The 27,992-nt window shown below is 37.3% G+C and overlaps 1 protein-coding gene across 1 annotated transcript; it reads right to left on the bottom strand.

The window, feature by feature from the left end:
- Positions 1-1,287: 1,287 nt before the first annotated feature.
- Positions 1,288-27,992, bottom strand: LOC110104492 (eukaryotic translation initiation factor 4B1). The gene is made up of 3 exons (XM_020833639.2): positions 26,654-27,992; positions 2,020-2,454; positions 1,288-1,603 (listed from the first exon to the last, which is right to left on the bottom strand). The coding sequence occupies exons 1-3, from the start codon at positions 27,802-27,804 to the stop codon at positions 1,579-1,581; spliced, it is 1,611 nt and encodes a 536-aa protein (XP_020689298.1). The 5' UTR covers positions 27,805-27,992; the 3' UTR covers positions 1,288-1,578.

Here is a 27,992-nt window from a genome sequence, read left to right as displayed (position 1 = left end):
CTTGTTGATTAAGTAATTCTTTGGATGATGATCGCCGGTTTGAGACAGACTCTTTTCTAACTAGCAAGTATAATAAAACCAAGCATTTGAACCAACTTGATTTATCTTAAACCAAATTAATTTAACTTGAGCCTAGTTTTCTAGATGATTGAATATGCAATAAAATCTTTCTAGTAATATTTTATTTTATTATGACATCATTATCAGTCTTGATAATACTAATATATTCAACCCACTTAGAAAAATAAAGAGCAAGCCAAACATTAACCATTTGAGATTCTCTTTGTAAGTGAAAAACAAGTAGCATTTAATGCAAAGGATAAGTTTGGTTTGAAGGAATTGGAGAGGATGTAATTACAATTTTTTACTTCATAATTTTATAATAGGTAATAATTAATGAGTGCATAGTCCCTAAACCCTAAACTGTAAATAAATGTATATTCATTGATAATTTCAAATCCAACTCAAATGAATAAAAGATTTAGGCTTCATTTGGGACAACTTTTTTGCCGCTTCTTAAAGCAACTTTTTAATACAAAACTTAATTTTTGTACTAAAAAAAATTATTTTAAGCAGTAAAAAAATCATCTCAAACAAAATCTTAAATAGTTTAGTACTGCTACTCACAAACTAAATGCTGCCAACATTTAAATTCATAATTTTGAAAAATATTTTTTGGGACAACTCTCTTCCTACTTTTTAAAACAACTTTTTAATATATATTTTTAAATTAAAAACTTTTATACTACCAAGTTCTTTTTTTTTTTATTTGAACGGGTATCCACCAACTACCACCCTTGAAAGGACACATGACAACATGACTAATCCTTGGCTAACCTAGAAGAGGCATCCACCCTAAAAATCACCTGGCGCGTACTTGATTGAGTACCACTTAAGAGGCGTTGCCAATCAAGAGAAATCGAGCATGGGTTGGAGGGTTCCCAACCATACTCGCCCACCAACCAAGCTAAACACCGGCGGGTCTACCAAATTGTTTTTGAAAACGGCAAAAAAGATGTATCAAACAAAGCCTATAGTGCACCTTAAACCACCAATGAATAAAACAAAGCGGTGAAGGACAACAAAGAGAAAAAGAGGAGCCATGAAAGAAACAGACTAACAATTTCGACGCTATCAAGATAACAAATAAGAAATACATTTGATTCACGAAATATAAGGCAAATCTTGACCTATTTATTGGGAGCTTAATCTATCAACTAAGAAATATTTACTTCAAAAAGATAATGTGTGTAACTTCATTGGCTCAAAAAGTCTAAAAAAATAAGATTTCCGCGAATAAAGGGTGATATTATATTATATAGTACAATAAAATTAGTCAAAGTAAACAACTGATGCTTAACCTTGATACGGGAAAATTTAAATCTTACACCGCATCAAAGGTGGCAATTAAATTTATACGATGAGAAAAAAAAAAGAAAAAAGAAAAGCTTCTGCTAACAATGGCAGCTACAATTTGTTCGAGCACAAAAGAGATAGATATTAAAATACTATATTATTATGTTTTCTCTTTCTGGTTGTCAGAAGAAAGAAATAATAGATCCAATGTAGAGACTTCCTTCACCATCTTTCCCGAGATTTTGACCTGCGAAGAAGAAGGTTAACAAAGCTGTTTAGGTTATAGCAACGGCTCAAAATTTTCAAAAATCAAGGTATTCATATAATAAACAGAACCTCACAATATCAAAAATGAATCAAGAAATGATCAGGACACTATAGATTCAAAGGATTTTGCTCTCAGAACCATTGATAAAGGAGTTCAAGGACTAGAAATGCAAAATTTAGGTTTCGTTTCGGACAGCTTTCTTACTACTTCTTAAAGCAGCTTTTTTATATTTAAACGAGATTTGACTTTTAATACGACAAAATGAAGAAAAATTATTCATGCAGCCGACCCCACGTAGTGGGACAAAGGCTTGATGTTGTTGTTGTTGTACTGGAAAGCTATTTTAAGCAGCACTAAAAAGCCGTCCCAAACGAAGCCTTACATCAGAAACATACCTGTCGACGTTTCTGCTTCCAAGAAAACCTGAATCCCTGCTCCGCTGGAACCCCCGCCGGTCATCCATGGGCCTGCTCCATGAATCACTCCCTCGCGATCGTGGCCTCTCCATAAACTCAATGTTCTTTGAATCCTCTGAGATGCCAGACTGAGATGGAGGGAGCCTATCTGAAGAGAACGCTGTTCTACCCGATCCAGAACCAGGCCTGGCATCAATGGAGGCTTTCTGACCAAAACGAACCTTGTCATCCAACTTGCAAGCCAGTTGATCTCGCTCTTTCTCCTTTTGGCTTATCAGCTCATGCAAAGCCCTTGTTTGTTCAGTAGAAATATGTGCAGAATCAGAATCAACTTTATTATCAGTTTCCTTAGCAAGCTCTTTCTTTAAATGATCAATCTCTTTTTCCAGAATCTTTTCATCATCTGTCACAGACCTGATTCAGAGAAGTCGGTGAAGGAAAGCGTGAACAATGGGTAGAAAGGAAGACAATAAAAAATAATATCGATTGAGGATCTATCTGGGAACATGAAACACCACCTTGCCTTCTTTAAAGGAAAACATCAAATTATCCAGCCGTCTACCTTCTAGTGTAGCCAAGTTGTTGGAAAGATAAATAAAAGGAGAATTAAGGGCAGGAAGAAAGGAAGATCGCCAAAATCACATACAAAAAGATCTTGATATATTAGGAAAAAAGTGTTTATTTGAGGCAAAAAAAGAAAGAAAGATGTAGTTTTTTAAAATAAAGTGCTGCCGGGAACTTCAGAAATTTGCATCAATTTTATTTTATTTTTTGTTTTATTTATGTGCCAACGAATAAATAATTACATAATTATTTGTATCTATCGTTACTTTTTGATTGATTCAATGGAAACAGAACAACTCTTTTACCATTGATTCTACTAACTACAATAAGCATTTCATTTTATAACTTTAACTCACAAGTTCCTATGCTACAGTGTTTCATCAGATTTTTTCTTTATCCATAAAACTAAAACAAATGTCCAAGACAACTTTGAATCAAATAATAGCCAAAGAAAAAAAAAATCGATTTAGAAAAAGAATAACAAGGATCTCAAAGATTGACTTAGCTTTATGAAACCCTAACCTCATTCATATATTGCAACAGTGCATTTGATGATAATAATAATAATAATAATAATAAGTGCATTTAATAATAAATTTGAATTAAGAAACACTAACATTCTATAGATAAAGCATCTTGGCAAAAGCCAAAATCGTTAAATATTCATGGTTCAGGTTAATCAGAAAAGGGTTTGCGAAAAAAAGTGGTGTGGTAACACATCTTAATATATCTAGCATGTCACTTGATTGTCTGTGCGATGAAAGTATGCTCATGAGATTTTCTTAAAAGAGGGGAGGGTTTTGGCAAAAGGTGAAGGGCTACATAATGAGAGTCAGTTAATGAAAAGATGATAGTATCCATGTCCTTTATTATTAAAATGGTGGGGGGCTGCATAATGAGAGTCAGTTAATGAAAAGATGTTAGTATCCATGTCCTTTATTATTAAAATGGTGGGGAGCATTATCATTGAAGAACCAAAGGGTGGCGATTTACCCTTCCTTGGAAATCAAGGTATGGGACAGTTAAGATAGGTTTGTAAACCTCAAAGATTCAACCAAATGCTTCATGAGAATAGTACGTTGCATAGCACGAATTGATTGCTACCAGAAGAATCTAATGAAGTTGCAAGTTCATTTCCCTAAAACACACCCTAAAATACTACATCTATTCAACCAACAATCTCTATGACAAACAGCTCTAAATTTGTATCTCCATTTGCGCTCCCTCAAGAAATGCAACTTTCAATTGATTTATGACTAATAATTATAAATTATAACAATTATAATAAAATGTTCATGTCAATACTAGCTCAAGTCGATTTCTTATGCACATATCCATATATAAGATCATCATGAGTGAATATTTAATTGAAGATGAATAGAAAATAGACATGAAAGCTATGTCTAACATGCTAGAACTACCTCAAAGCGTCAATGCTGAGCTACATCAACCACTTGACTCTCAAGCTTTCCATAACAAAGTTCTAGGCGTCATGTGGTTTGGATCTCTCAAGACTAGCAATTTTAGCTATTTTTCTACATGAACTCTAGGTTACATGCCTCGAAAACTCTCTTATTTAGCGTTTTGAATTCTTCATAATTAAGAAGAATATATCTTTTCACATTTTTTTTTAAATTCATACGGATCATAGATGATTTTTTATGAAGTCATGCAGCTGCTTATTTTTCTGTCAAAGATCAAAATTATAAGCTATTATTTCAGTTATATTTTCTTCTTCTTCTTTTAAAATTTAAACTCTTCACTGCTTTAATTTTCGGTTGTTGTGATTCATGTAAACTTTATTATTGTTTTGCTAGCTATGGTTTGTTGTTTCCACTGTTAACATCCAACTCCACGTGTAGAGTCAAGGGATCATCCAATCAATAGTTGGAGGCGAGAATTAAAATGATTGTTGCCTTTAAGTGGAATAAATATATTTAAAACAGTGGAATTAACTAGAGAAGTGATGCTAACGGTGATTAGGGTTTGTTGGGTAAGCCAAATTACGTTTTCCAGGTTTCTTGTTGACGGAACTCAATTTGATGAAATATGATTCAGAAATTTTAAAGGTAGAAGTTTTTTTCTCAAGCTTTAAGGTGCATGGAACATCTAAGGCTCATGGCTATAGAGAGAGTCCGGTGCATATAAGCCAGCTAAGGGAGTGGCTATGGAAGGAAAAGGAGGTGGCTATGACAGGAAAAGGAGGGACAGACTGCAGAGTGAGCTTATCTGGGAGAGTAATTAAATAAATATTCTATTTTATAACAAAAATTAGTCTTATTTAAATAATTATTTTATAAAATATATCACAAAGATCCTAAAAACCCTAGAATCAAGGAATAACAGGAAGACCTTAAATTCAGGAAGTGGCAGACACCTCGATGTAAGTTTGGTTAGAAATTTTAGCTGCCCGCGCCCTACAATTTTAGCTGCTAATCTATGTTGCACCGATACGGATACGGCGACACGGATACGACGCGATACGGATACGGGACATGCCAATTCTTAAAAATACATGATACGGATACGGAGCGGATATGACATTATAATATATAAATCATACATAAAAATTAAGAAAATAATCAAAACGTAATATCTGAAATGACAAAAAAAATTGAAAGCAATATCATTTGTAGCATTGTATCTTATACTATCAAAACGTAATACGGCTTCCAATTCAAGCTCATCAAGTGAAAGATTAGCAATTTCAAATATTCGAATAAGTGCTAGTGTATAGTTGGCCCCATGGTATTCCCTAACATATAACTACTGGATCCACTAGAATAATGATTCCCACTGATGAAATTAACTAGGTCATCCGAATCTACATTTGAATTAGAGATAAGAAAAAAAATTCTCAGAGTACCCTAAAATAGCACTTACTCGTGTTATTCCATCTTGTATCTTTAAGTTTTGGGTAAGGTGGCATTTACTTATTTATCCTATGATTGCTCCCTTTTGAACTCTTCCAGATCATTACATTGAGAATAATTCTTCTTTTTCTACCCCTAAAATGACTCTTGATCGCTTTTAGATCATGTTTCTCAACCAATATGGTTTTTCCATACCCCTTTGTTTCAATCCCTCTCTTGCAATGTTGACCTTTTAAGTCACTCGTACAAATCAGTATAAAAGTCCAACAGGAAAAGCCTCTAGATCATGAACTTCATCTCCTCTTCCTTCTCCTCAGCATCAAGCTCATCAGGGTTAAAATTATTTGTGTACCATACATCATCAAAGTGGAGACTTTATGGAGTAGTCCACAAAAAAAGAAAAAAAAAAAAACCCAAACAGCCTCAAACACCAACAATACTTCCATGCTACATTGGTCAATTGCTCCTTCAACATGTAGTTTTGTGCCTCCTTAACCAACAAAATTTCGCTGTCAGTGAGAAAAATTGGAGCGATGGCCAAAAGAAACCATCCAATCTACATTTGGAAGTAGAAAAAATATTTATATTATTTGCAACTTAAAGTCGAGAAATTAGGTCTATACAGATAAATTTAAGGTCTTACAACACAAGTGGAGTTAGCAGAAATAAAGGATTCTGAAGTAAATCCAAACTAGAGTTTTTAACTTTAATGGTGATTGATAAAAATTGGTCTATTTTATTATAACTCCCAACGGTCACAGTGGAAGGAATGAGGAACTGCTAAGGGTCACGTCAAAGGAAGTTCCAAAAGTAAAAGAGAAAGCTAGGGTAGTGCATATAGTTGTGTGAGCTTGATTGTGTGCGCGAGGAGATTGCTATTTTTTTAAGGGGGAATAATTAAGCTAGGGGGGGAGAAGAACTCCATGAACACAATTTGGAGTGGTTTGCATGCACAACTTAAATCTAAAAACTTAAACAAGATCCACAATATTATTTTCATTCATCAAAATCATTCAAACAAGGATAAATCAAAATAATATAAATTCTACTATAATACTATTTTACAATCAAGTACAAAAATAAGATTATCCAGCAGAAAATAATATGATATAAAAAAATAGAAGTATTGGATAAGGTGTGGTGCAACAAGTGCACGTTGTAGGTAGTTTGATGCTGATGATCGGTATGATAAGAAACTAAATAAGGCACACATTGAATGGTGAATATAAAAGTATCATGTATTAGAGCATGTAAGCATCGACATTAGGATGAAAACGAAATTTCTAGATGAGGTAGCTCATTACTACCTGCTTTGCAACTAGTGAAGTGGGATACGAGAGAAAAAAGTTGAAATAGCATGACAGAAGAGCAATGTGCGGTAGACAAGCAAGTACTGATGACTGCTATAGGAAAGAACTGTGATTCACAAATAAGACTGAATATGATGAGCAATAGAGCAAGGCTACTGGAGGGGAAGAAGAAACTCCACTTAGAGAATTGGACATGATCCACGCACACAATTTGGATCTAGAGAGCACTCGATTAATTTCACAAAATAATTTTCATTCATCAAAATCTATTCAATTACAAGATAACAATACCCAAATTATATAGAAATAAGCTATAAGAATAGGACCAAATCATTTATATTCAAATATAATTCAATCTTAAAATCAAATTCAAATCTAATATTATACCAGAGAGGATGATGTGCCTAGGGGTGTCAAAATGAGTTCTTGGGTCGGGTTTGGGTCCAACACGAGATTGACCAGTCTTCAGGCCAAACCCGAACCAACCCAATCAAATAAACAGGTCATAAACCTGGACCCTAACCCGAGTACCCGACCCAACAAGACCAACCTGGGTGAGTGCACCAGGGCGAGAGAGAGAGAGAGCGGGCAAGTGCGACTAGGCGTGTGTGAGCGGTGAGCAAGAGAGCAAGACGGGTGAGTGCAACTGCACGTCTGCACGAGATGGGGAAGGGAGGCGAGCAGGCAAGTGTGAGTGCACAAGACTGGGATGCGGGGCGAGCGAGATAGTGCGAGCGGCAAGCTTGAGTGCGAGACAGGGATGCGGACGCAAGATACAGATGTGGGACACGGATGCGGGCTGCGGGACAAGGAATGCGGGTCCAACTCGGGTCGATTCCGGGTTAGCAGGTTGACCTGAACACGACCCATTTTTTATAGGTTGAGTATTGGAACTCGAACCCAACTCATTTGTTAGCAGGTCGACATGAACCCGAATTTTCCGGGTTGGGTTTGGATCAGGTTTTTGGGTCGGTTAGTTAATTAAAACCCCTAGATGCGCTCAAATTAAATAAATAAAAAAGAAATTTTTAAACATTTTGCCATAACTAAAGACGGTATCAAAATAGATTAAACCTAGTGTAGTCCAAATCATTTAAAACATGGTATAACTCATTTTGATTAGTTTAAAACCTTATTTTCTCTAAGCCAGCTTGGTTCTTTATATTTCTTCAATTATGCTCATTCCACCTTAAAGTAAAAAATAAGTGATAGCTGAATAATGAATGATCAGGAGGGATCCTTTCTCGCTAATAACGGTGTCTATTCAGCATGATACTTGTGAATAGCTAGTACTAAGGTTTTTTAAGCAGCTTGTGCATGGCTCATTCATTAACTAATGAATTGCATATGAACACATTATTTAAGCTTGATTCCTTAAAGAGTCAAATGAAAGCAAAACTTCGTTGATTTGTTTTTTACATATTAAAAGCTCACTAAGATATATATTATTAAATAATAAAAATGTGTATCTATATTTTGATGAAAATAATGTAAAAATTAAATCATGCTGTAGTGGTTGTATATGGTGTCAGTATAGCATGTGTATGGTAAGGTCTTAAGTTTGATTCTTGCTTATCTTTCATATTCATTCAAATAATCAAAATCTCACTTTAATTGATATGTTTGTTTTTATTTACACTCATGCTAAGTCAAACAACACTGAACTGAAAACAAGGAGAGACATTTCAAATATTAATCAACATGAACATTGAAAAAAAAAAACAATGATTGAATCCAAACAGGCTCTGTTTTTTTTGAGGGACTCACTTACACCTTTCCTTGAAAACTAAGGATCATAAAACCAATGCCTATCAATATTCAAAAGATCTCCAAAATATCATAAAGATAAAATATAGCAAATCAAACAATATCATGGAAGATATCATTGCTAATGAAATAATATCTATGTTAGTCAATATCTATTAATATAAAAAATATTATCTTACTAAGAATAGATCTAAATAAATGCATAAAAATGTTTGGAACACTAATAAATCTTTAGCAAATCAAGGGTTGCCATAACACCTCCAAAATGAAGGTGGCCAATACTCCCCTGAGGTAGGTATGGCAGGCCATTGCTTACAGCAATCCCCTCTTGTGTAGGCAACCTCAAATACTGGCACTAAGGGCTGAACTACTGTGGAAGCCTTGGGACACATGTCCGAACTGGCCTAGTCCATAAGTATAATGTTTATATTGAAAATTTTAAAATAGCCATATATAGGGTTAATAATACCTAATTGTTGCTAATCGCCGATGAATGACTCATGAACTACAATGTTGCCATTGATTGCAACTACGAAATGCTTCACTCTCTCACCTTAGCCCTCTTCCCTTTGGCCCCTTGTTTTTAGAATCAATCGATTGACACCTAGCAAAGCATTCGTAAAGCTATCTCAAAGATCTATAGTCGACCAATCACCGACTCACTAACTCATGAACCTGTTTTCCATGAATTTTTCTCGCCTTTCATTTATCCATATCAGTTGTTACTATATAGATGGAAAAGAGTTTGATAATTTTCATGTAGAACTAATCCTTCATCTCATTATATATGTTATAGTACTAATCTTTGTTTGTGAAAACTTCTTATTATTCATGCATTCAAATCACACTAATCAATTCTTCCAATTTGTTGATTTTTGCTAAAGCATTCTATTTGGAATTAAAATAAGAGGTTTGTTAGACCGGCCCATAGTGGAACGGTCCAGTCGGCCCCTTCTAAGGGCGTTCATGTTTATAGGAGGGGCGGCGGCGGGAAGAGGGAGAGAGAGAGAGAGAGATTGGGTGGGGCCCACTTCAGTTCAAATTCAAATTTGGAGCCAAAGGAGGAAGCGGCAAGGGCCTTTAGGTTTTTTTGTTTTAATTGTATGCCTTAAGTATGGGAGGGAGATTAGGGTTTGGGTTATGTTTTGATTATTGTGTTCTTGTGAGGGTTCTTCTTGGTGTCTTGGGCTCTAGACCAGGGGTGTAAATGAGTCGAGTCGAGTTGACTTTTTGCCCTTATCGATCTCGGCTCATTAGATGGAAAGCGAGCTCGAGCCCGTCTAATTGTAAACGAGCTCGAGCCGGCTCACGAGCCAGCTCGTGAGCCATGGGATGGAATTTTTAAATTTAGGCCGGATTTTTAAAATATAGGCGGGATTTAAAACTTAAGCTGGATTTTTAAAAATTAGTTAAAATTTAGAAAAAAAATTATGAAATGTTTAACATTTAAATAAAGCTTAGGTGGTTTTTATTAATTTTTTTAATATTAATATTTATTCAAGTCGACTCGCGAGCTCGAGCTCAACTCGTGAACTCGATAAGCTCAGCTCGCGAGCCGACTCGGCTCACTTGCACCCCTACTCTAGACTCATCTAGAGATTGGGAGAGAACAATCCTTCCCTCAAATTGAGGATCAATTGTATCTTTGATTTTCGTTATTTCAGTTAGTTCTCTCTTTTGCAATCCAATTATGGTTTGGAAAGTTTTCCACCATATTTTGTGTGATTTGATTGTTGTTTTTCTCTATTCTTATTAGGGTTTACATGAAATATTAAAGTATTTCCTATCAAATTGGTATCATAGCAAGTCTTGGGACCATTGGGGGTTAATTTTTTTAAATTTAAGCGGCAAAATTTCATCCAGAGGAAAGAATCCTTACTGAATTTTGGATCAAAATCCTGAAATTTTGATGGCGGCCAAGAAGGTAGATGCGTTGGAAGAGCGTTTTGAAGAAAAGATGAGTCAAATAAAAGCCACGGTGGATGATTGAATTTCATCGGTAGAAGACAAGGTTTCATTCGTGGAAGACAGTTTTCGATCTTCATTTAATGGTGAAGAAGTTATTGGAAAATCAAATCCAAACGGTAGCATCGGAGGCAAAGGGACCAATGGGAAGATCTACGGATTCTGATTTTCATAAGAGGGAAAACAATGTATAAATCATTGAGGAGAGAGGGGAAAGGTGTGGAGAGAGATGTGGAAATTGGCAACAAGAAGTAAAGGGTGTCAATTGGGAGAGAAAGAAGGAAAATTATGGTATGAGGGCTGCTGATTTTGGAGAAAGGAGGAAAGAAAGTGAAGAGGAGTTTGAAGATGAACATGTAAGGGAAGATCGAGAGACGTAGGGAATGCAAAGAACTTGGGAGAGGAAAATATGGAGGAATATGGGGAACCGGAGGAGAGCCAAAGTTGAGGAAGCTAAAGATGCCAATTTTTAAAGGGAATGACGCCTATGGATGGATCTACAAGCTGGAGAGGATATTCGCCGTCAATGGGTTGACGGATGAAGAGAAACTGACAGCAACAGGCCTATGTTTGGAGGGGAAGGCGTTGTCATGGTTCCAGGGAGGGACCAAAGGAGACCTATATGGAGTTGGAGAGCATTCAAGGATTGTTTATTAGAACATCTCCAAACCGATGGGGGAGGGGACTTTTATGAGTAGTTTTTTGCACTGGTGCAAGATGGATCAGTGGCAGACTATCGGGAGATGTTCCAGCACCTAGCCAATCGGGTGGAGCGATTATCAAAGACTGAATTGGAGGAAAACTTCATGAATAGGCTCAAGGCAGATATCAGAGCGGCGGTAAAAGTCATGATGCCTCGTGACTTAAGAGAGGCCATGAAGTTGACACATCTGGTGAAAAATCAGAATAATCTAGAAAAGGGAGTCAGCAACAGCAACTCAGGAGGCACTTACTGGATGACGACCACTCACTTAGCACCCAAAGGTCTGACAACAGGACTTCGTGAGACTACTAGGGAGAAGACAGGAGGGAGCGGAGGAAATTTCATGAGGCTGACGGAGAAGGAGATGCATGAGAAGAGAGCAAAGGGGTTATGTTTCAGGTGTGATGAGAGGTATACTCCAGGGCATAGTTGTAGAGACTGAACTCTTCAGGTTCTCACCGTCTGTGATGACGAGTAAACTAAGCAGGTAGGCGAGGGAGAGGTTGAGGAGGAGATAGAGGAGAAAATGCATCTAGATATGGCAGAGGTTTCCCTGAACTCGATGGAAGAATTCATCACGAATCATACCATGAAGGTGAAAGGGGAGATAGGGGGCAGGTAGGTGGTGATTCTGATTGACAGTGGGGCTACCCACAATTTCATTTCTACTCAGATCATCGATCAACTGGGAGTGAACTTGGTGGACACCGGTTGTTACGAGGTGATGATGGGTACAAGAAATGCTAGATGATCTGTAAAGGAGTGGTGTTGACCATCCAGAGGATTCAAGTGAGGGAGGAATTTCTCCCACTGGTGTTAGGAAGTACAAATGTCATCATGAGGATGAAATGGTTGCATACCTTGGGGGGCACAAAGGTCAATTGGGGAGCATTCACGATGGAGTTGATGGTGGATGAGAGATAGGTGGTGAAAAGGGGAGATATAGAGCTATCCAAAGCCATGGTATCTCTCAAAACCATGGTGAAAAGCATACAAGAGGTGGGAGAGGGTTCCTGGTGGAGCTGCACATCTTGGAGGAAGTTAGATTGGAGGGAGGGGACATTCCTCACTCAGTATGGCCATTGATTTAGAAATTTCATGAGATTTCTCAGCCACCTCAGGGATTGCCATCACCAAGGGAGCAGGAGCATGCTATCACCTTAAGGGAAAGTGTATATCACCCATCAGTGTCAGACCTTACCGCAATCCTCAATTTCACGAGAATGAGATTGATGAGTTGATTAGAGAAATTCTGGAGGCGGGGATTATCATGCCCAGTTTTAGTCCTGCTAGTATAGTATTACTAGTTAAGAAAAAAGATGGCAGCTAGAAGTTTTGTGTGAATTGCAGGGTGGTGAACAAGGAGACTGTGCCAGACAAGTTTTCTATACCAGTGATTGATGAGCTCTTAAATGAGTTGAGTGGGGCGGTGAGCTTCACCAAGATAGATCTGAAGTCATGATATCATCAGATCAGAATGAAGGAGGACGTGCCCAAGATTGCTTTCAGAACTCATGAGGGGCATTATGAGTTCCAAGTGATGCCCTTTGACCTCACTAATGCCCCTGCCACATTCCAATCTCTCACGAACAAGGTCTTCAGACCTTACCTCAGGTGATTTGTCTTTGTGTTCTTTGATGATATCCAAGTGTACAGCAGAATAGACGAGCATTGGGAGCACTTGAAGAGGGTGCTAGAGGCATTGCAGGAGCATCAGCAAAGGTCAACCTGAAGAAGTGTTGTTTTGCTCAGACTAGTGTAGAGTACTTGGGCCATATTATGTCCAAAGAGGGGGTGACAACAGATTAGTCAAAAATTGAGCCTATATTGAGATGGACATTATCTAAGAATCTAAAAAAGCTGAGAGGATTCTTAGCACTAGCAGGATACTACATGAGGTTTGTGAAAGGGTACAACACCATAGCGTCGCCACTAACAAAACAATTGAAGAATGACGAATTCCTAAGGGGGGAGGCAACCCCAGTAGCTTTTGAGAGTTTGAAGAAGGCTATGATGACTGGACCAATTTTAGCACTACCGGATTTCACGTGACCCGAAATTGACACCCCTAGTGCTCATGCAAAATCATCGAACCATTGCCTATTTCAACCAGGAGTTGACAGCTAGGGCTAGGCTGAAATCATTTTATGAGTGGGAGTTGGTGGCCATTGTACTAGATATCCACAAATGATGGCCCTGCCTATTAGGTAGGCATTTCGTTGTCATGACGGACCAACGGAGCTTGAAGTACTTGTTGGAGCAGCGGATGGTGACAAAGGAGCATCATAGGTGGTTGTCCAAGTTGTTGGGTTATGATTTTGAGATATAAAACAGGCCGGGAGTGGAGAACAAGGCAGCAGATGCCTTGTCCATATGTATGGGGAAGTTGCAAGCAACAACAGTGTCAATTTCATTGATGTTAGAATGGGAGGCCATCAAGGAGGAGAGTGCTCGGGATGAGGAGTTAGGAAAGATCAAGGCTGATTTACTAAGGGAAGGGAGTAGCAATCCGATGTATTCTTTGGTGGGGGAGAGACTTCTGTACCAAGGGAGATTTGTGATGCCTCATACTTCAGTCCACATTCCACACTAGCTCCAGGAGCTTCATAGGAGCACTGTCGGGGGACATTCAGGGGTGCAGAAGACCTACAGGAGACTAGCTTCAAAACTGTACAAGAAGGGGAAGCATAAGGATATGGAGGAGATGGACACCAGGTGTGAGGTCTGTCGGAGGAACAAGTACATGGCAATGTCTCTAGAAGGATTATTATAACCACTTGCTTTACCAGGTCAAGTATAGGTGGAGGTGTCTATGAATTTCATAAATGGGCTACCTAGATCAAAGGGCTTCATAGTAATCCTGCTGGTGGTGGACCGCTTGAGCAAATATACTCATTTTATTCCCCTACGACATCCATACACTGCAGTGACAGTGGCATCGGCCTTCATCAGAGAGGTGGTCAAACTACATGGAGTACCGGAGGCTATAGTATCTAATAGGGATAATGTGTTCCTCTGTCATTTTTGGAGGGAGTTGTTCAGACTACAGGGGACAATATTAACGAGGAGCACCGCCTACCACCCACAAATGGATGGCCAAACAGAAGTAATCAACAGGAGTTTAAAAACTTACTTAAGATGCTTTGTGTCGGAGACACCAAGTTATGGGTCAAATGACTTGCATGGATTGAGTATTGATACAATACATATTTTCATTATGATTCTCAGATGACCCCATTTAAGATGTTCTACGGAAGATATCAACCTCACTTAGTGCACTATAGGCATGGCAGCACTCCAATTTTCTTCAGTGGAGTACTTGGAGTAGAGAGATAGAATATTGGAAGAGTCGAAGAAGCATCTGTTGAGAGCTCAACATATTATAAAGAAACAGGCAGATGGGCATAAGAAGGGCATCCAATTCGAGGTAGGGGAAATGGAGTTCTTAAAGCTCCGATCTTACAGGCAAAGGTCAATAGCCAACATGAGAAACGAGAAGCTTGCCCCAAGATATGAGATATTAGAGAGGATTGGAGCTATGGCTTATCGACTAAAACTACCTCCAACGGCAACGATGCATTCGATGTTCCATGTATCTCAATTGAGGAGGGCACTTAGAGATTCTGCAGCAAGCTCTGAGTTTACAGTGACACTAACTGAGGAATTAGAGGTGATATTGGAACCCCTAAAACTGATGGGGGTTCGCTAGAGAGAAGATGGAGCTAAGGAAGTGTTGATCAAGTGGAAGAACCTCTCGGACTACGAAACCACATATGAGTCATATGAGAGGGTGAAATATCAGTTTCCTTGTTTTAACCTTGAGGACAAGTTGATTCTTTGGGAGGGCGGTAGTGTTAGACCGGCCCCTAGAGGATCGGTCCAGCTGGAGGGGCCGGCTCAGAGAGAGAGAGAGAGAGAGAGAGAGATTGGGTGGGGTCCACTTAAGTTCAAATTCAAATTTGGAGCCAAAGGAGAGGGAAGCAAGGGCCTTTAGGTCTTTTTCTCTTTTTATTTTAATTGTATTTTTAATTTTATATTTTTTTCTTTTTGTTTTAATTATATGCCTTAAGTATGGGAGGGAGATTAGTGTTAGGGTTATGTTTTGATTATTGTGTTACTGTGAGGGTTCTTCTTTGTGTCTTGGGCTCTAGACTCATCTAGAGATTGGAAGAGAATGATCCTCCTCTTGAATTGAGGATCAATTATATCTTTGCTTTCGTTGTTTCCGTTAGTTTTCTCTTTTGCAATCCAATTACGATTTGGAGAGTTTTCCACCATATTTGATTGCTATTTTTCTCTATTCTTGTTAGGGTTTACTTGAAATATTCAAGTATTTCCTATCAAGTTTAAAATTTTTTTTACTATTTTTATAAGATGCTATATAATATTCATTTTTTTAAATAGTTTTTTATTAAATTAGATATAAATTGATACTTTTAAAGAACGCCTAAAGCAAATGAGCACAACACGATCTATGGCAACAATAATACAAAGTCCAAACAAATTTGTGAAGAAATTAAACTAGATGGCATCCTTGCAGATCCTAGATTAAGAAAAAAAAAGAGTTATGACCATCATTCGAATGATCTGGATAGTGTAAAGATCTTACTTGCAAAAATATATTATTTAGCTATACAAAACATTTTGATTAAACTCAAAGATTATCAAACACCATCAACAACTAGTATTGATTGCGTACACCTTTTTTTTTGCACCAAGAATCAGCTTTTCTTAGCTACGATGAATCCAAAAATCTAAAAAATCAAAGAAAATTTCAAGAACTTCTGCACTTGTATGCCATAATAAAAATATTAAAAAAAATATATAATACCCTAGAAATAACAAAATGATTGCCCCAAACATACAAAAAGAAATCGCATGTCACTGCCACTAAGACTTTAAATATTATCATTTAATGAACTAGTTAACAAATTATTTGCACCTTTATTAGATAACATTCGAGATGTATCAATCAAAGTACAAATTGCTATTGCATCGTGCTATATTTACAAAAGAGGTTATGTTATTAAGCACTTTCTTGAGATTGTACATATAAAGGAGATATCTACTTTAACACTAAAAAAAAGGCCTTCAAAGCACTTTCCAAAAAACATGGGTTAGATTATAAGACGACAATATTATGAAGTAGCAAGATACGTGGCGAATTTAATGGGCTAAACATTCTACTAGTTTTGAAAGATAATTGTTCAGCTTCTTAAATACATTGCTTTGCTTATCATATCTACATTGCTTCACTTTTCAATACAAATTCTAATTTGATAAACATTGTTAGGACCTCATGCAGAAGATAAGATAAACTATTAGAGAAATAATTTAGAAAAATTATCGACCAACTACGAAGTGGAGAAGTTCTCAACAATAAAGGATTAAATCTTCTCAGCAATAGAGGATTAAATCCATAAATTGCACTTCATGAGGTTGGATATATATGTTAGGGTTCACATTATGGCTTGCTTAATAATTTAATTCTTTTTCCTGGATCTATTCTTGAGGTTTTCGAAATAATAATAGAAGATGGATGAAACATTGACCAAATAGACCCTTCTCGATATTGTATAATTCTTTGAATTTATTCTGAATTCGCGCATAATGAAGACTATATTGGGGATAACAAATAAGTTACCTCAAGTTTTGCAAAAAAAAATGATCAAAGGCATTATAAATGTCAATACTTTAGTTAAAATGTTTAAATAAGGGCTTCAAAACATGTGACATGATGGATGGAGCACTCTATTCAAAGAAGTTTATTTATTTCGTATGAAAAATAATACAATTGTTCCAAATATGATTGATACTTTTGTACTGCAATAGAGAGGCGACATATTCAAGCAAACACAAATATACATCATTATCAAATTGAGTTGTTTTACTCTGTGATAGGTATGCAGCTTCAAAAGCTGAATGACATTTGAGATGAGATAAATAGTGAATTACTTCTATGTATTGCATGCTTGAATTCATATGATTCATTTTTTAACTATTAAAAAGCAGTGGTTGAAATGTCTGGCCAAATTTAATCCTTCAAAATTTTCACTAATAGTCAAGCAACCAACTAGAGAATTTTATCATTGATATGAGATATAGCAATGCATTTAAAAAATTAAAAGGAATTAGAAAGCTTGCACAAAAATTAATGAGGACAAAGACGAATAATATTTATCCTTTGTTGTTCTTACTTGCAGAGCTCCCTTTGATATTATTAAATGTTATAACAACGGTTAAACGAGCACTCTCTACTATCAAGATTATAAAGAATAGTTTACACAATCATATGGTAGACTCTTTGAAGATTGATTGTATAATTATTTATATTGAAAAAGACAATTAATATTATTGGCAATAAATGATTGTGCCATGATTAGGCCTGTCAATATATGACACGACCCGAAAACACGACCCGAATCCAACCCGAGAAATTCGGGTTAGGGTCAACCTGAACCCGAAACGGGTCGGGTTTTGGTTTTTGACCCGTATGACATTTCGGGTCGGGTTCGGGTCAACCCGGGTAACCCGAAAGTGACCCGTTTCAACCCGTTTTCGTATTTACAAATTTACCCTTAGGGCATTTAAGTAGCCAAGACTCGAGAGCGAGAGTACGTTCACGAGTCGTGACTTCGTCTCTCTTCGAGCGAGAAAACCCTAAGCTAGGGCTGGTGAGCTGGTCGATTTCACTGAGATTTCCTCCTCTGCGCCTTTGCGGCTCTTTGATTCTTCGTCAATCGTCATCGACCCATCACTCATCGACTCATCGCCTCATTAGTTTGATTTTTTGGTTAACTTTCTTCTTTCTTTCGGTTATATACTTATCTTCTCATGAGTGTTGCAATTTATTTTTGATTTTTTGTTACGGAGGTACTACCACTGCTAGAGAAGATTATTATTTGTTGGTTTGTTGCAGTTATACATGATCCTGAACTTGAAGCTGTGACTGAAGATGTCCTTACTTAAACAGTAAATGAACTTGAGACAAATGCTGGGAAAAGTTCTGGTATATGAAAAATTTATTCGGTTGTTTGGTACTTTGGTTTAATGTTGAACTTGAAAAACAGTTATTTCTTTAATGTTGTATTTTTGTAAGTGTGTTTGGTATTTTGGTTTCGGGTTACATGCTGCTGTAAGTGCTGTGTTCATTCCTGTCAAAAACTTATTTGGTTCATTGGTTGTGCTATATGCATTTCTGTACACGATCCAGAACATTAGCATTTCGGTCGGGTTACCTGTTGTGTTTTTTCGGGCTGTTTTGCTGAACTTTAATATTTTGTGCTGTGCAGCCTGTGCTGGAAAACAGGAAAAGTGTAAAGTTCTGTACTTCTGTTTACCACCTGCTTCAGTTTTGTGCTGGTTCTTTCTGATATTTTGATGTGTTGTTTCCGTGTTTCGTGTATCCTGCTGCTTTTTATGATTCATTTGAATATTTGATCAACTGATCAAGCATTAAATACTATTTGTTGTTGTTTTGAAGTGATGATGCGATGATTATCAACCTCTCAAATTATAGTGGGAATAATTTCAGAAAAATGCTATTACAACCAGGATTGACATTTGTAATTTTGTATTCAAATCAAATGAGTAGATACTACATATATAAATGAATAGATACTAACTTAATGCAAAATACAATTCGTCTCCTTGGATGGTAATATGCTAATGTTGATTGAACATACACCTCATAAGGTGATTAAAGATTTGGAAGGTTTAATCTGAGCAATGAGCATCATATATAACTTGTTTATTTCGCATAATACAGTTCTTCCTTGTTCTGTGAATACTGAATACAGGTCGACGGGGTCGTGTGCATGAAGACTTGAAGTTGAGTCGTGCTTATTGGTTGAGCAAGGGAAAAGTGACGACGCGGTCAATTTGTTGATTTCTAATTTGTAAATGATAATTATTATACGTAATTTTTTTGTAATTTATTGATTTGTAATTTTTAAATGATATGTTTTGTTGTACATTTTAAAAATTTGTTTAACAATTAATTGAAGGGTACATATTTTTATTTGTAATTAAATACAAAATACTAATTTTAATTTTTATATGGTCAAACGAGTCAGGTCGGGTTGACCCAGACCCGAAGCGGGTCGGGTTCGGGTCCAGCAAACTGACCCGTTTCCAAAAACGGGTCGGGTTCGGGTTGACCCGTATAAACCCGGGTCAGTTTCGGATTGAACCCGAACCCGACCCGTGACCCGATTTTGACAGGCCTAGCCATGATTTCAAAACATGAAGACAAAGAAAATTGTAGGTGACATGTCTAGAGAATAATGAAGGGTAGTTTTTCTTCAACATATTATTAATATTTTTATTATTAACGGCTCTAACAAAACTCTAAAAATTTATGGTATCTTCAAACTTGACAATTTGTGCCCCTGCTAGAAAAAAAAAACATGGCTACGCCACAAAGTAGCACCTTGACATTTTTGCGATGCAACCAACCCAAAAGGTTGTTAGCTAACTTATGTGATTTATGCCTGACCCAATGCAGCCTATCATATGATGCAACCACAATGTTGTAATTGACCTGACTTCAGGAATGTTCTTGTTGAAACTTGAAACCATTTTTGCCATTGCTGGTCCAAAATGGCATGATGCAAAAACCCTTCTAGAGTTGTGCCATCATTGAGCTACACTGGCCCGAACAACATAGATCATTGTGTTGCTTTTCCATTCAAGCCTTGAATAAACCAAAGTTAGTGCTTCCCTTCGCCATTTTTTGTTCAATAAATTTCCTCATTAAATTATTTGTGGTGTGGCTCTGGTTTGATATATTACTGATAACTGCTGTTACTAAGATCTACACTGCTCTCTTGATTCATTTGTTGCTGCAAGCTAATGATGCCTAAATTGCTTGATGTAATTATCCTTGCTACCAGCATATTGCCCGCTACAAAGCTTCTCCAAAAGCACACATTCTTAACAGATTTTAAGCAATGTTTAAAATTGCGTATTCGGGTATTGAGACGTTTTTCATTCGTGAGGCGAGGCATAAGCCTCAAGGCGTTTTGAGGCGTAAGCCTCAAAATCAAAAGATTGCATAAACATAAAATGATAATTTTTTTATATACTAATGAGTGAATAATATAAAACATAAAAAAACATAAGCTATGAAGTGAAATCAAAATATCTCAATAATAAGATAACATGAAATATAGTTCAACTCAAAATTTTATCTTTCCCAAATCCCAGTATTTTTTTCATTAACACATAATTCAATTTTCTAAAAATAAATAGCAATGACATATCACATAAGAACTCATAAGTCATCAGCACTGTAATCACTAAGGGGTTCTTCATTTGAATCATTATTATGGTGAACTGCTCTTTCCCCTTCCTCCTCTCTTATAGAGTCCAATGTCGGACATTTACTTCAAGATTTATGTAAGTTTTAATATATATAGCGTGAGGCTTACGCCTCATGCCAGTGAGGCGAGGCGGGCTTCAAGGCGGGCCTCAACCAAGTTGAGGCGCAAGCCTCATAAAAAAAACTCGAGGCATAAGCATCAAGGCGTTTTTTACTGGAATTGCGGAAAGGCGAGCCTCATATTGCGCAATTTTAAACCACGATTTTAAGTTCTAAAATCACTGTGAGTCGGCTAGTTTTTTATCATATGCATAATAAAATAGCTAAAATTGATAAGAAAGATGGAGAATGACCTAATAAGGATAATAATTTGTACGCCAAGGCCCAAACTCCTCTTACATTCATTACCTTTAAGAATTTAACGCCATTCAGCCTGGTATTTTATATGAAGCCAATGCAACTGCTTTACCAGGAACACGAAGATGAATGGGATTTAGCTTTATCCTACATTCTAATACTGGAACTAAACCACTCCATATTTCCTTGAAGATAGAAAACATACTTTAGAAATTGAGGATTCCATTTTCATTCAATTTGAGTGTAAAATTAAAATCTTTAATTTTGAAAGATTTTGGAGGAGTTTGTAGAGTTCAAAATCAAAAATGAATTTCCAACTGCATCCAACCAAATAATCAAATTTATTAAATTCATCATTTTCCAAAATGTGTTTTCTAACTTTAAGCAACAAAGTGGATCCTTAAGTACGATTGTAAAGCATCAAATGGCACATAAGCCAGGCTAGGATCTCATTCATTTTGGTAGAGATTACTACAACTGTTTTACCTAGTCATCTTAAAAATAAACATTACACCATCTATAATGTTTTAGCTGTATACTTTTCATATAGAGCTATAAGTGCTCTCTATTTTCATAATTATTTAAAAATAATTTTTTAGCTATTACATGGAGAATCTTAGCTATTTTAAGCCGAGCGTTGCAAAGATGAGGATGCTCAGGTGGATGAGTAGCTTCATGTTAGACCGGTCCATTGGACCAGTCCAACCGGTCCACACGAGACCGGCCCAGCACAATAGAGGCTGAACTTCTCCGCCTCCTGCGCATGCCGCGGAGGCCGCAAGTTTTCGGGAGCCGAATAGGAAAGATTTTTGGGGGAATTAAGAGGAAAATGTGAATGTAGGGATTGTTTAGGGATTTCATTTTGATTTGTATGCATTAAATAGTTTGTTTTCCTAGTGTTATGGCATCTTGAATTTGGCTGAAATTTGAGATCTCTTAGGTTTAGGTTTTCTTTGGGCTCTAGCGGCATCTAGAGAATTTGGGAGAGATCGATCCTCCTCTCGAATTGAGGATCAACTGTATCTTGCTATTTTCCATTTCTATTTCATCAAATAATACAAATTTTCTACTGATTTCTTGATTTTGTGTGGATTTTTGTGGAGGATTTTCGCTGTTTTTCTAAAGATTGATAGGAATTACTTGAGATCTTCAAGTGTTTCCTATCACTTCACTCTAAGAGATAGAATGTGAAACGAGTATATAAGTGAAAAGGTTGGAGTAGCTCCGGTGGTTGATAAGATTAGAGTCATCTTAGATGGTTTGGACACATAAAATGTTAGCCTTCTTATGACCCGGTTATGAGAGTAAATGTATTGGATTTGATCTATGTTAAAAAAGATAGATGCAAACCAAAAAAGACTTGGTTAGAAAATATTAGAAATGACTTTTTTTATTAAATTTAAATGAGAATTTAACTCTTAACAGGACACAATGGAGAAAAAAAAATCATGTAATCGATCCCACACAGTGGGATAAAGGCTTGATATTATTGTTGTTATATAGTTATCTCCCCTTCAAGATTTAAATGTTTATTTATTAGAAATGCCTTAAGAAATGATGCTAGAGCATCAGTTTTCATTTCATGGCTCAAAGCAAGAAAACAACTCCATGCATTAGCTTGGCATCTCACTGCAAAAATGTATTGGGGATAAAAAATGGTGGTCAAAGGCAATATGGGGTTCTTGTTAAGGTCATCATCCCCATGAAATATATCGTATAAATCGTGATCCCATAAGTACCTCCTCAGCTGGTATGATAAGAATAAACTAAATACAAAGTTACAGATATATACGAACTAAAATGTCTACTAATCACCCTCTCTTTGAATACCGTTCAATTAAAAACCTAGTCACCCCTAAATGCGCACAACAAACTTGTATGGGATATCTAAAGACCTAGGAATTTGTTTGGTCGCAAGAATCACATGAGGGCAAGCAAGCCTATGAAAAATCCCAAAGCCAATCATGTACTTTCAGCCCAAAGCCAACCATGTGACTTTATTTCTTAAAACTCTTCTCGTTTCTTATATGTTCTGCATGAGCTGGTAATTGACAAGCCAGGATAAATACGAACAATGCCTTGCCAATTTTATTCGATAAAGCAAACATGATTCATGCGTAATCACTCATTTTTTCCTTGTCACTCCCATCCATCTCATCCTCAATCATTAATCCAGCCCTACCTCCAAAGACACTTAGCTCATTACCCAACTAGTAAAAGAATGAGCCAATGCATCATAAAAACAAGACGTTTAATTAAAAAAGGTATCCATACAAACAAGAAAATCATGCAAAAGATTTGGCCTGCAATACATTTTGGGTTCAGTTATAGCCTTACCTAAAAGACTAAACCAGCCATAATGTTTTATAAATTCCAGAACAAGCTCAACACATGACTAAACTAACCTATCCCACACTCTTTAACAAACTAACACATCTCACATTATTTCTCAAATTGAATTGATCTCCAAAATCACAGCTGGTTGAGGAAGAATAGTGCAGGAGTGGGGAAGAAAAGAGGGTTTAGAGCAAAGCAGGAGGGATGGGATTTCTTTTCAGTGTACCTTGGAAAGAGAGGGGAGGGGTGGCTAAGGATAGAATGACTACACATAAAGGACACAAAATCCTGAACCTTAGCACCATAGATGCACAAATGGAGAACTAGCCAAGCTTCTGGTCCTTGCTAAGCACCTCCCTACTAGTAGCTTCTTAACGCGCCAAAAACTTAACACTGCATGCGCTTGAAAGCTCGTTGTGCAGATTAAGATTAGAACAGGTAATTCTCTGCCCTCATAAGTCATAACTGTTAGCTAAACTACCTTAATTGGCTAATTTAAAGCAAAAGACCGAAACTTGGTTGGGTACAAGTCCAATCAGATCCATGCATGCTTCAAATTACCAAAATGTTTGAGGAATATTGTGGGCAATCAATAAGCTAAACTACCGTAATAAACTAGTTTGGAAATCAACCAGGCAATTAAAACTTAGGTCAAACATAATGATATCAGAAGCTAGGCTTTGCTGGAAAGAAAAAGATCTGTTTGTCGCCTTCTTTTTAAGGAATACAACAAAATGACAGCTTCCATAGAAATTGTAAAAAATGCAAGGCATTGACAACGAATCTATAAAATCTCTAGACAAATACACATATTTAGTTTCAGATACAAAAGAACTCATCAAACAAAGAAAACATAATAAAAGATAATAGAATATCGAAACTTATGTGAATGATCAAAGAATTACAAAGAAGTGCGACCCGACTAAAAAAAATAGAAAATGGGATGAGTGATGGTTTCAGCATGTTTGATCACTTTCTTGACATCAAATTTAAATGTATTCCACACAAAAAAAATAGTCATCATTGAATGAACAAGAAGTGTAGGAGTAATATTAGAGACTTGATTCAAGCAGCAAAAAAAAAAGGAAAATACCCAAGTAAATATACTACACCTAAACCATGCCAATCTAACTTTAATAAAACAGCAACATTTAAATGTTCTGAAGTAATTCATTGTATACGAAGAAAACATATCAAACCTTTTTTTTTGTGGAAATACAATTTCCTCTAGAGGAAAAAAAAGTAAAAGGACATGAGGAACAATTAAATAACTAAAAGCAAGCCACTGCTACACAGAATGTCTCTACTTGAAACTCACTAAGGAACTAAAGTTGTCACAAATGCTGTATGCGAGTGACTTTATAAATATTTAAATTAAAAATATGGTGAAGATGAGCCAAGCCAGTTCGTGAGCTAACTTGAGCTTGAATAGTTAACGAGCTCGCTTGTCGAGTCACCAGCTCAAGTTTGAGCTGAGATTACAACTCGTATGATATACGAGCTCGAGTTCAATCTTGATCGAACTTGACTCTTTGGCTTGCGAGCCGGCTCATCTTTCCTTTTTACATTAAAATAAAATCTTAAGAAAAAAAGTTAGAGCTCCGACAATTTTTTTGGGAAAATAAAGATAAAGATGCTATAAGTTTTATCACTATTGTTGTGTCATTCAAGTTACCACTACAGGACTGCCATTCTCTAAAAAATAATAATAAAACCTATTGCCATGCCTTCTCCACTAAGCTCCATGGCAACTCAGCCTTTGACGTCTTCTTCAGTGAGTTGTTGTTGCAATGCCTTCTCTGGCATGTTACTAGATGCCTTCTCTAGCAATGCTTCACCAACGAGCTCATGGCATGCCTTCTTCAATGAGCTATTGAGTTGAGCTTGAGCTTACAGTTATTTTAATGAGTACAGCTTGAGCTCAATACACAAGCTCACCTCAAGTACAAGTGTACCCTCTATTGGACGAGCTAAGCACAAGTTAGGTGTAACTCAAGCTTGACTCGACTTGTTTACATCCATGGTTGAGACTGCCAATGTGCATAGAATATCAAAAAATGCTCAAGGGCAAGAAAAATAATGTCATCCTCCATTATGGAGATGCATGGAAGAGTTTTTCTGTTAAAGCAATATATGACTGTCTTAGTGAAAAATCTGTAGAATGTATTGGATGGCATGATAAGGTTTATAAATATAGAATAGCAGAAAAATAAAGTATGCACACAACTCCTGCAATATAACAGTAAGCCCTAGTAGTAACATCATCATCATTGGTATTATATGAAATATTTGAGATTGATTTTATAAATTCTCATTCCCCATTTCTTCATATGGAGTCCTATATGAGATGTTAAATGATATTCTTCTTTTGTGGAAATCATTTTGCAAAATTTCTATCTATGATAACTTTGATCCTCCTTTTTTCTTGCTAATTCCTTGGCATTAATTTTATCTAACCATCGTAATGGAGCATCTTCAATCATCTATGGTGAATGCCTAAATCATGGAAGCATATTTTTCACTACCTAATTTTTGATAGATATTACCACCATTGTCTCTATAATATAATCATTCTTTCAAATATATACCTCTAAGCCTTGTCAAGCACCTGTCTTTACATTGTCATTCCTGTAGCACACAACCTTCATATCAATGATTTATTTACTACCAAACACTTATAATTATACCTCATAGCTAACCTAATTTTAATTTGATAAAATTTACTTTTTAATATCATTGATTTTCTTCTATCACGTATCACTCATAAGGCACTTCTACAAGTTATATACTCAATTGTACTCCCATTTTTCTGTAAAATTAATGCAAAAATTTTAAATCTAAGAAACATGTACCACCTTATCCTCTAGTTATAGTGGTGAACAATAATTAATACCACACAAATAAAATTGCATATCATAAATTTCTTCAAGCTAACATCTTCTCCCATATTTTAAGTTTCTACTTATTTCAATATTAGTCTTGCGATTAGAACCCTGTTTACCAAACAAACTGCACCGATGTAAAACTTTTAATATCCTTTAGAACATCTACATAATCAATGAACAAAAACTCTAGACCTTCGAGATGATCCTTGATATAAATTCAAAATTACTAGAACTCCTTGCTCATTCCACAACTACTTTTAAAACTAATCAATATTGACTGGGGCATGTAAATCAAAAGCTTATAATAAGCCATCCGCATGCTCAAAACATGGTCATGGCATCATTTAGAGAAACTGTAACTATAGATAAACCCTGACAACTAAAATACGCCTAAGAATGTTCCTAGACATAAAGGCATCACAAGACATCCGGTAATTTTCTTTCTGACAAGAATAATAAACATGCAACACATAAAATCAGGCCATGCATTAAATGAAAATATAAGCCAGCAGGAAACCAGTAAATTAGACCTCTCAACCCTGCGATGTTCCAGCTCCAGATCAATCTTCCTCCAATCCATCCCCTTCTCTTCCAAAAGTATCTCGCGAGGTTTTGCATCCCCAAAGGGGTTCACCTTAGGTCGAGATTTCGTACCTCCTCCTTCGCCAGGCATCTGAGAAATCGGGCTAACTGGCCTGCTAGACTGCGCACTGGATGACCTGCTGGAATGAGAACTCGTTGGCCTGGCATTTTTTTTAACCTCGATTTCTGTTTCCATTTTCCTCCAATCCATACCCTTCTCAGCCAAAACCTCCTCCCTTGGCCTTGCCGTACCAAAAGGATTTGGTCGGCTACGAGCTGACTCCGGTTGGGATCCTGAATCTCTTTTTGGAGGATCAAGGGTGAGTCTTGGCCTTTCTCGCTCCCCATTGCTTGAAAAAGATCCCGTACCTCCTCTAACCCAACGATCAGAATCCGCACCAGAAACCGGAAAGTCCCTGAATCCCGATCCAAAGCTAGTATTCCTTGAATGAGGAGGGGCAGTCGATTTCTTTCCCAACGACCAATCATCAACCTCATCAGCCTTAGATGATCCTCCGCTCCCAAGGGATCCATAGCGCTCTTGCCGACCGGAATCCATAGTCGGCGTAAATTTCTTCGCAGTGGCCCAGTTATCCGCCTCATCGGCCCTCGAGGGTAGATCAGAATCAGTGCCCCTAGGAATTGACGCGCCCCTCCTTGGCTCGTCATCCATGCCAAACTCCGACCGGCGACGGGAAGAACCACCGCCAAGGCCGTATCCATATGAGCGGAAGCCTCCACCAAGGCGGGACTGCTCAAGTTCCTCGGCTGTGCGCTCCCGAGGACCAGTCGGGAGGCGTATCATCTCATCGGTAGTGAGTCCCTTGGGCTCGAAGGAAGACTCTCGACGAGCGCCTCCGGGGCCGACGTAGTTGCCTGTGTTGAAATCGGAAAGTGGAATGGAAACGCCCTTCTTCTTCCTCGGCTTTGTGACGGCTTCTTTGAGGCTAGGGAAGCTCTGGACTGGCTGTCCAGCAAGGAGGGTAGGGCCGCCTGGGAAGGATTCGTAGACCGTAGAATCAGCACGCTCGCGCTCCTCGGCCTCGGCGCGCTCCGCCTCGAGAGCCCATGCGCCGACTCCGCCCCAGGGCTTGGACATTTTACCCTAGTTGTGCTTGGATGGGATCTAAGGAGGAAAATGAAAGCCTTTCTAGGGTTAGGGTTGCCAGAGAATCCAGAGCACGTAGAAAGAGAGAGAATGAGCAATCCGGCTGAGAGAAGGGATTTGAGGAGAAGGGAGATGCCAATTTGCCGACGGAGGAATAGATTTTCACTTTTCTTTTCTTT

This window comes from Dendrobium catenatum, unplaced genomic scaffold (assembly GCF_001605985.2).
Source record: "Dendrobium catenatum unplaced genomic scaffold, ASM160598v2 fragScaff_scaffold_80, whole genome shotgun sequence".
NCBI classification, from domain to species: domain Eukaryota; kingdom Viridiplantae; phylum Streptophyta; class Magnoliopsida; order Asparagales; family Orchidaceae; genus Dendrobium; species Dendrobium catenatum.
The sequence above is the reverse complement of the archived record's forward strand: the minus strand, read 5'-3'. Positions and strand labels throughout refer to the sequence as shown.

Bases quoted from the DNA above. Each gene is read 5' to 3' on its own strand.
- LOC110104492 (XM_020833639.2), bottom strand. From the start codon at position 27,804: ATGTCCAAGCCCTGGGGCGGAGTCGGCGCATGGGCTCTCGAGGCGGAG. The intron at 2,455-26,653 runs GTCTAATTTACT...TCTCTGAATCAG, and splicing joins GAACATCGCAGGGTTGAGAG to GTCTGTGACAGATGATGAAA. The intron at 1,604-2,019 runs GTATGTTTCTGA...TCTTCTTCGCAG, and splicing joins GGAAGCAGAAACGTCGACAG to GTCAAAATCTCGGGAAAGAT.